Source organism: Rosa rugosa, chromosome 7, assembly GCF_958449725.1.
Source record: "Rosa rugosa chromosome 7, drRosRugo1.1, whole genome shotgun sequence".
Classification (NCBI taxonomy): Eukaryota; Viridiplantae; Streptophyta; class Magnoliopsida; order Rosales; family Rosaceae; genus Rosa; species Rosa rugosa.
Window position 1 is genome coordinate 37,528,634 of NC_084826.1, and position 9,846 is coordinate 37,538,479.

Here is a 9,846-nt window from a genome sequence, read left to right on the forward strand (position 1 = left end):
CCTGGTCTAAACTTTGTCAACCGATAGGATATATCCCAGATTCCAAGATCTGAATCCCTAACTTCTTGATGTTTTTCCCAAAACCAAAGCCTCTACTTGATTTGAGATCAAATCTTATTTAGTTTAAGAAAATGCTGATAAAAAGAGAAAGAAAAAAAGACCTTTACAATACAAATAATAATAGCATAGATGAACAAATATGTTATTTATTTATTTATTTATCTATCTTTATCATAGGTAGTTTATCTATTTTTATCATAGGTAGACGTATAGATGTTGGCAAGTAAAATATGGCATGCGCTTAAAGCCTGAAACATAGATGAACAATTTTTTTTTTTTTTTTCACGTCAACCAACTATAAAAGGTCTCCTATTTACTTATGTGTAATGAATGCTTATGTGGGAAATATAGTTGAATGGTCAAATCATGTCATATTTTCGATGCAGTTTCATGTAGCACTGAAGAATTTCTCACACATGAGGGGATGTATTGGCATGGAGAAGAAAAATATAATTTACAGGTGAGTGACTTATTCCCAATTGTTTTGAAGCATTTGAAGATAAAACTCAACACTTAATAAATTGTTAACTTGGGACAATAAGGTGCAATAGTGCCTCACGAGCCACGGTTGTCGCTATTTAACACTACTTAGCTCTTCAATCAATGGGAAGAGATTGGTGAAGATGTCTGTAAGCTTATCGATCAAGGGTGGAAGTATGCTAAATTGAATGAGCTTGTTGATGACAAACTCTGTGTAATGATAGTCTGTATAGGGGTGGGTAACTTCATGGGTCAATCGTCCAACCTAATGAAGACATGGTTGATATTGGATTCAGTTTATAAGCAACCCGCTAAACGCGACACACAAAACACATCCAAGATATCTATTATTAGAAAATAAAATACCTAAGTGTAATATTACCATGTAACTATATTTCATTATAGATCTATCATTCTATAAGTTTGCTTATAAAAATTTAAGGGTTAAATACTAGTTACTACCTTATACTTTATGTCCAAAATCAATTCAGTCCCTAGACTTTTAAGTTTATCAAAAACACATTTCTCATCCAATTGATCATTCCGTCAGTATTCCGTGAATTGGAGGTGTTAGGTAGCTGACATGGCACGCCAACTCAACTTTTGTGGGGTCCACATGTAAGGGAAATCCCCAAATTAATCCTGACTCACTCTCACCCTTGATTTCACCAAAAACCTCAAAAAGTGGTTTCCCCTTAAACAGTCCCAAATAAATAAATAAAAATTAGGAAAACTAACTCTCTGCCTTTCATATTGTTGCTGGGTTTGGCTGGGTTTAGTTTGGTGGGTTGTTCAATATTACTTGCGGGTAATAAAGGCAAGCCGGTATGTCGAGCACAAAACCTGAACCTGCTCTTGCAGGAACCCTGATGCATCTCATGAAGCACTGAGGTTTCTTTTTGTCTGTCAATTTTTTTATTTGGTTACATTCGGAGGAGATCAAAACTCTGAACTAGTATATTCTTAACCCAACTCTCCGACATAGTTGAGCACAACTAAATAAAACATCAATAAGTAAACATGACTCCTCTAACACTCAAGTCTTGGATCGATCCTCATTTGGGCGGTACCACACCAGTGCCTCGAGTATTTTTTGCTAGTCTTGCATTATCAGTTAACTAGGTGGAGTCATCTTAGTTGATCGACATCTCAAATCAAGTCATCGAACTCACATCAGGCTCTACATCTCAAACTTACGTCTCTATTGATCTGCGACTTTTGGTTGGAAACAAACTCTAAATGGCTCTCCATGAAACATGTTAGGAAATAGGAATTGAAGCACATGACATCAAGGAAGAGGAATTTTGATGACAGAAGAAAATATCCCTAACGTCCCTAAGTTAAGGCAGAGTGCATGGAATTCTAAAAAGAGATGACAATGTAACTACTTAATGCCACAAAACCTCAATGATTGTCTTTGATAAATCCCTTGCTCATGGACCACACTGATGTGCACTGCAGCATAACTTGACAATTACACGAGTAATAAACCAGGATAGTAAGAGCAAGTGGAGATCAGATCAGGGTAAAGGGACAGAAGTAATAAAGCACCACCATGCAAAATTCATGGATTCCAATCCAACATGACCAAGTACCAACTCATGGATTACTAAATATCAATCCATATATACACTAAAATGCACCAATTGGTTTCTCTATAACAATATTCAGAAGTACAAATAATTTGCCAAAGATAATCATATTTTGGAAAAGGATACCAATTATCTCAAGCTTCGAAAACAACAAAAGAAATACTTTTTCGGACTATTCAGTTACCATCATCTTCCTTCACTGGATCAGAGCTCACAATAGGAAGGCTTTTTCTGTACTGTGGAGACGTCAACCTCCTCTCCAACGGTGTTTTCCTCTTGCTGACCACAAACCGATTCACTCCTTTACGCATTGGCATTATTGATGGGAAATCTTCATCAGGAATCTGACTCAGCTCTGATATGTCTTTAATCTGAGCAACACGCTTAAACCATCTCTCTGCCTTTGCCTCCTCTGACATATCTAAAGGATTTGGTTCCTTCACTGCTGACCCCTCCAAACTCTTCCCAGTCCAGCACTGTCTAATGTTCTGTTCATTGGACGGATGGTGCGAATCCATTAACTCATCAAAATTCTCTTTCCCTGAAGATCCACTGTTCAATCTGTCCGTACTATCAGTGGTAGTATTAGCACAATTCAGGGCAGAATTTCCACTGGCTGGGGGTCCATTAACAGAGCTAGTCCATTTCTTTCTAGGATTATCTTCAGAAGATCTAGATTTCAAGTTGGCAACACGGCTTTGCTGACTTTCCATCTGTTGACTATGACCAGTATTCAGCGTCCCAGGTCTTGTGTCAAACGATTTGTCTACAGGGTTCTCTGGCATCATAGTTGGAGTTGACTTAACACCAGTCTTGTTATCCAAAGCTGTCCCGCTTGTCTGTGGATTGTCAACTTTAGCAAAGTAGTCAGGTGGGAAGGGAACGAAGGGAACATAGTTGGCACTGTTAGGTTGTTCCATAGCTGTACCTCTCTTGTATGCTGGAGAAGACGAAGAACGATCTTTCTTCTTGCTGACCATAAATCGATTCTCTCCTTTGCGGACCGGCATGATTTCAGGGAAGTCCTCATCGGAAATTGCACTTGCAAGATCTGTAACATCATGCAACTCTGCAACCCTCTTAAACCATCTCTCAGATTTTTCAGCTTGTTCCTTTTCTTCATTCCTGCTGCCAGCTTGTTTCATAGACTTTGCAGATATCAGACTGTCTTCTGATTTACCAGATTGATTGTTCCCAGAAACACCTTCCAATTCACTGCCCTTCAAAGTGACAGACTCATTTTGGTCACTCACTAACTTCCCACTCTCCTCCATAAATGAAGTCTCAGGTTTCTTAGCAAACGCATCTGCAGGTAATGGCACAAATGGGGCATAATTGGAGTTACTCCGTCTGGGCTGTTGATACTGTGTGGAACCTGAGCTAGAGAGAAAAGAGGGGTTATCAGTTTTACCATGTTCTCCAGCATTGGTATTGGTAGTATTTGATTCAGAAACAGATGAACGACCGAGAATAGTATCTAAAGTCTGGCTCGATGTAGCACCAAGTGACTTATTTGCACTCCCCTTTTGTAGATCTTTGATTTCATCAGTATCCAAGCTTCTTTGGTACTGGGCATTCGCCAGCCTCCTCTCTAATGGTGTCTTCCTTGTACTCACAACAAATCTATTTACTCCTTTCCTCAATGGCATTATTTCAGGAAAATCTTCATCTGATATTGCACTGCTCATGTCTGAAGTACTGTCTAACTGAGAAATCTTACTAAACCACCGCTGTGCCTTCTCTTCATTGGCAGCCAGCCTGCTATTGATATCAGCTTTATTTGTATAATCTCCATTGTCGAATCCAATATCTAAATTAGTTTTAGTGGTACCACGTGAGACCTCCCCGGGCCGCTTGCAATCACACCTCAAGCATACCATGTTTCTCCCGTAGTTAAAAAAATCACATCTGAGGAAGAAGTTATTCTCACCGTCATTAAAAAAGAAAATGCAGAGACCAATAAGAAAATCAGAGGAAGCTGTGACAAAGAAGCAATGCTCACTGAGGACACTCCCACTCTCTGCCAGTCAGCTGTCTGTGTGGCTTTGCCTCATTGCATTCAAGGCATTTCATGTTTTTTGCGAAGTTCATGAAATTGCACCTGCTCATTATAGAAACGTAAACTCCATGAAAAAATACCAGATTTTTGTTTATGTTAGGCAATCATTTCATACAAAATGCATTGTATTTTTAACAAGAATTTATCCCAACGCTTATTAACCAATGGCTATAAAAAGTTATCTACCTTGGGCAAATCCAGTCGCCTCTTTTCATTTCAATAGTTTTGCCAAAAGGCCCAGGAGTTGCTCCATGATTATTAGAACTTTGATTCTGCACTGTCCCAAAAGAGTTAGACTCTGGAGCGCTATAACAAAGCTTCGCCATTTCTCTCAACAGATTACGGACAGATGATTCAACAAGTTCTCTATTGTAGAGGTTGTTTCGCTCTGAAGAAAAAACAGGAGTGCTAGCATAACTCAATATAAATCTCATCAAATCAACCGTTTGTGCTTTATCAGTATCGAAGGCCTATAATTTGGAAGACAATAGGAGCATAAAGAAGACCAAGTTAGTAAAGGTAACTGAAATATACTTATGAACAATCAGATACAACCCAGGAGCTAGAAGATATCAATCACACAGAAGGTGGTAGTAATTAAAAAAGAAAGATAAAACAACATGACCCTCTCATTTTACTTTAACTTGATCAATATCAGTTGGAACATCTAATAATCTCCAGTAGAGACCCGTGAAGAGCATTCATAGAGTAAAAGTAATAGGTTTTCACAACAAAAGCATTCATAGAGCTCACATTTGTAGAGCCTTGGGCGAGAAATGAGGTCATCCTCCGGGCTGAATCATCACCATTCTGGAACAAAAACGGCGTCCCATTCTCCACCACAACCTCTAAATCTCTCCGAGAAAGCAACCTGCAGGAAAAGAATTAAATAAATAATGATGATAAATGCAGCTAGGCATAATTCCCATATGATAAATAGAGATTTGAGAGAAAAGACATGTGCCTCAAAAGGCTAGGTCGTGCGGTGGCGAAGGCCAAACAAACATGGGCAGCGCGCACAAAGTGGTCGGGCAAATCCCCGGTGAAGGCGTCGTGGCCGTGGACTTCATCATAACCGGCGGCAGAGAGAGCATTAAGGAGGTGCGACCACTCCGGCCAGGGGTGCAGGGGTGGGTTGGCAGAAGGGTAGGCAGGGGAAACTGGAGAGGCGTTGGAGTGGAAATGGAAATGATGGGAGGATTTGAGACTAGTAAAAGAGGAGGAGCGACAAGAGAGAGTAGAATGATGAGGGCGAGACAAGAGTTGGGGACTGGACGAGCGGCGGGACAGGCGGAGGAGGAGGAGACAAGGGAAGCGGTGGTGGAGATGAAGAGGCAAAGGGTGCGTCGTGGTGGAGATTAGGCTCAAGAACCTGTTGCTAGCACCACCCATTTTTATCAGGATTTGGGATTTGGGTTTTGGTTTTGGTTTTGGTTGCAGGGTCGATAAACCCTACCGGGCGCAAACAATCTATATACTTCTCTGAGTCTAAGGGCTAATCCGACCTGAAGCTCTTCCTAGTTAGTAGTGTTCCTACAAAGCTCATCTCCAATAGGGAGGGCATGGGCCTGGTTTTTTGGGTTGATGTGGGTCGGCTTGTTATCATCTTCCACTCATTTTAAGTTTAAAACTGACCATTTACTTTCTTTCACAAATCAAAAACTAACAAAAGAGCTTTCTAACACAAAATGAAAGCAATCTAGGCCCAATTTGGAATTGTTGTGCTGTGGTCAAAATTGCTTTTAGTTTTGTTGTGGCCAGAAGTGTTTTTCTCTAAGAATTAAAAGCAGTTCAAAGATATTTGATAAAGTGAACGCAAAAAATTATAATTATATACAAGTACCAAAAAAGACTTGAATACTGAAAGTGCTTCTAATATTAATAATGAACTCAAATTGAAACAAGTTTCATATATTTTGCTCTTACAAACTCTTTTTTTTTTTTTTTTTTTTTTTTGAGATTTTCATTAATGAAGCTTGCAGGAGTATAAATGGGGAAACTGCAGTATAATATGAAAAATAATAATAAAACTTGTTTGATTAGAAATCCCTCAAGCTCTCAACTAACAACATCATGAATTGATAAATTACTCAAGAAAATATGTTTTAGCTGAGAGGGACAAGCTCCCTTCCAAGATGAAGGTTGCCTAACATAACAACATCTTGAAGCAAAGTTGCCTTTTCTTGGAGTTTTTAACTAAAACGCTGGCTCAAAGTTGTTGCAACTTCATCTCACAACTCAAATCTTGGAGAGCTTCTCTTTCCTGCGATAATCACATAAGCTGCATCACCTTGTAATTTCTAGAGTAACAACATTCTGATGCCCTCAACACCTACAAAATTGCAAGCTTCTCATACCAAGACATGGGAAATGACAATAAAAACAAACAAACTAATAATAGCCAAGTGTTCAAGGCTCTCACTATGCAGGGTTAATGCAGATCCTCAAACAAGAAATTTTCATATATAGTAAGACAATAGTAGGCATCTAATGGCAGGGTAGCTCTACAGGGCCCACCTTAGGAATAATTACTGAAAATTTGATTGAGTCACCCCTAAAGATAGACTACCCAAAACCTGTAGAAAACACAATTTCCCAAATCACAACAACTTCACAACATCTCAATAGCTATTCCCAAAACAAAAGATATCCAACATGCAAAGTCCACAATTTATTTTACAGAAATCTCCATAATCACTCATAGTCGGGTCATAGACCCTGAATATAAAGACTTCGAATTTAAAACAACATCCCAAGGTGATCAGAGCAAACTATGACAAGAAACTGAAATAACAACTAGTAGGTGAAACAGGTAACCTACAGAAGATGACAGTAGCGGAAGTGGGTACTATGCCTTACCTCCTATTAATGCCGAACAACAACATTGTGAACTGGACATTTGAAATCGAAGGGCGTAGGGGAAACTAATTGAAAAACATTAGAGTGAGTGGACAAACATTAGAGTGAGTGGACAAAAATTAATATTCGAATAACTAGAAACAAAATAAAACTATAATACTTTCCCACATATTTAAACTTATAAAACCTCAATGCATGCAACATTTATAAAACAATTTTCTTTAAATCTGAAATCTCGTAAAAAGTTAGAATGATAATAGAGGGGTTACAAAATTGGTAAACATTATAACCCCCATGTAAGAAACAATTATAAGATGGGTTATGATCATGCTAAATATATATTAATATGAGTCAATTCTTAATTTATAATCCCCAATAAATGCTCTAAAAACAAAACGGAAATTCACAACTCTAAAATTTAAATTGACGCATTTAGAAAATGGGTGTGGCTATTGCCACCCTACCATTTTCTTTGTTCACCCTACTTGCTCATTACACCCTACATTTTAATTTCAATTATTAAATTTACTTATTTAACCCATTTCTCTTTCCAAGAATATCCTTATATGACATATCCAATTAAAAAATAAATATTTTTAATGAAAATCTCTCATTTAATTTATACTCATAAAAAAATTAAAATTTATTAAAGTTTCCTAATAAAATCATAATCTGATTTACTCCCTTTTTTTTTTAATTTTTTCTTTCAATTTCAATGTTCTCTATTTCAATCTATGTAAAAAGATTAGTAAATTTACAACTATGATCAATGAAGAAGAGATTGATTTTTTTTTCTTCGTGTTTTAAATTTTTACTTTCGGTGTTCACTAAGAATATTGCAAAGTAGAGCAAACCCTAGGGTTTGAGCAGAGAGCGGCGCTGGATTCTTCTGAGGATTCTCCGAGTGCTTAGCAGTGGCGAGACTGCTCCTTGTGGGCTTGTGGTGATGAGGGCGATGGCAGTTTTTCTGCTCTTGCTCTTCTTCAGCGTTGGCCAATGTGGAGCAGATCTGAGTCGTCGTCCATCTTCAATCTCCGATCGGTTCTGCGCCTGGACAAACAGACGAGATTTGATGGGTTTTTCGTCAGATAGGCTGCTATGGCGGTGGGGTAGGCCGCCGGAAGTTAGCGCGGCGAGTTTGATGACGATGATGGGGCCGGTCCTGTTTGGCCGAGGTTGTCGACATCTAGATCAGTTATTGGTGGCGGCGAGAGATGGGAAGGAGGCATGGCTGAGCGTGTGGATTCAAGGTGTTTGGCCGCCGAAGGTGCATCATTGGGCAGTGGCAGCGGCGGCTCTATCTGACTGCGTCTGGCCCTGCCTTGGTTGGGTGCCCATATCAGATTGGTGGGTGCCCAGGTTAAGGTGGTGGGCTTGCGGGAGGGGCTGGTTTTGGGTTCAAAACAGAGCCCAATGGCTGGGCTTGTGCTCTCCACAAACTTGGATTTGGGACCCAGGAGGTTTATTGGATACTCGCTTGCTTAAATGTGTTCTTATTATTTTGGGTGTGTTATGCTTACGTGCAGACAGATTGCTCATTGCTATATTCTATAAAAGATCTCTGTATAATCACGCTGTGAGTACCACAATTGCGTGCCTGGCGAGCAGTGTTAATTGTGCTGGGACGAATATCGTTTTGAGTTATCTACCGATCTCTTGCATGCCTGAATTACAGATTCTGATGGTTTGGTCTTCAAATCTCAAGATCGTGGCAATGGTCTCATTGTTGGTAATTATCTTGAGGAGGCTGAGAATTTATCGTCAGTTTTCTGTTAGTTTCTCTATAAGTGATTCAGAGCCGTATTTGATTGTACATGAACTTCCTATTGGTGTAGTACATCTTCTGGTTTGTTCTAGCTTAGCTCTAGCTTCAAGCCGTCTATGGCTTGTGTCTGCTCCCAAGGTTTTTCGGGATGCCATTCTAAACGATTGTAATCGTTAAAAGTTTCAATGAATTCACTTTTCAAAAAAAAAAAGAATATTGCAAAGATTTTGATGAAGTTAAATGTAATGGTTTTGTGAATTGAATAACGAATTAACAATGAGGAGGCAAGAAAAAGACAAAAAAATAGTAATAAATTCAAATTTGGGTGGAGAGGATAAAGATTAATGTTATCCAATGAGAAACTAAGTAGTCTTTGTATTTAATTAATTACTTATATATTTATTTTTCTTACATATTCAAATGTTTGTAGGGTGAACTAAGAAAATGGTAGGGTGGCAATAGTCGCACCCTTAGAAAATAAGGCAAATACCTTCCACCATATAGTTGTGTATTTTGAAATATCAACTAAAATTCCAACAATCCCCCACATAGTTCAAAATAAAAGAAAGTTTACCAACATAAGAATAACGAGATGCGTCAAAGTGAAAATATACCAGATGAAATTGAAAAATGGATATGCCAAAGGAAAGTGAGCATTAAATGCATTTGAACTAGTGTCTTTTGGACAATGAACTAGCCATAGGATAAGTTAGCCATAACTCACAGAAATTTGGTGAAAATAAAATTTTCTATGAACCAGAATTTCTTGATGTGAATCAGAGAGCTACTGTCCACATTGAATCTCTATCAAGCTTGTTCTGCGGGTGGGCATAAATAGGTCATGCGCCCCTACCTGGATATTCATGAGTGCTCTAGAAAACTTGCCTAGGTTTCATAAGAAGTGGCCCCACTTCCACACTCATATAGGTGAGTCCATCAAGCGTGCACTGGAATCAGGCACACCACCCAAGTTTAAGGGCTATGGTACTCATTAAGAACAAAGTTCATCCTCATACGTTTCTAGTTAAAGC

General features: G+C 38.8%; 1 protein-coding gene across 2 annotated transcripts; it reads right to left on the reverse strand.

The window, feature by feature from the left end:
• Window positions 1-2,122: 2,122 nt before the first annotated feature.
• On the reverse strand, window positions 2,123-5,776 carry LOC133721013 (zinc finger protein VAR3, chloroplastic). 2 transcript variants are annotated; one of them, XM_062147513.1, is made up of 6 exons: window positions 5,156-5,776; window positions 4,945-5,062; window positions 4,378-4,661; window positions 4,135-4,233; window positions 3,544-4,040; window positions 2,123-3,438 (listed from the first exon to the last, which is right to left on the reverse strand). In XM_062147513.1, exons 1-6 carry the CDS (start codon window positions 5,581-5,583, stop codon window positions 2,309-2,311), a joined length of 2,556 nt encoding a protein of 851 aa, XP_062003497.1. In that variant the 5' UTR covers window positions 5,584-5,776; the 3' UTR covers window positions 2,123-2,308. The 2 variants fall into 2 exon arrangements, with proteins under 2 accessions (XP_062003497.1, XP_062003496.1); XM_062147512.1 differs by having other exon boundaries at window positions 2,123-4,040; window positions 5,156-5,775.
• Window positions 5,777-9,846: the final 4,070 nt, after the last annotated feature.

Coding starts and splice junctions, on each gene's coding strand:
- LOC133721013 (XM_062147512.1), bottom strand. CDS start 5,583: ATGGGTGGTGCTAGCAACAGGTTCTTGAGCCTAATCTCCACCACGACG. Junction 4,234..4,377: donor GGCGACTGGATTTGCCCAAG/GTAGATAACTTT, acceptor TATAATGAGCAG/GTGCAATTTCATGAACTTCG. Junction 4,041..4,134: donor AGAGAGTGGGAGTGTCCTCA/GTGAGCATTGCT, acceptor CTTCTTCCTCAG/ATGTGATTTTTTTAACTACG.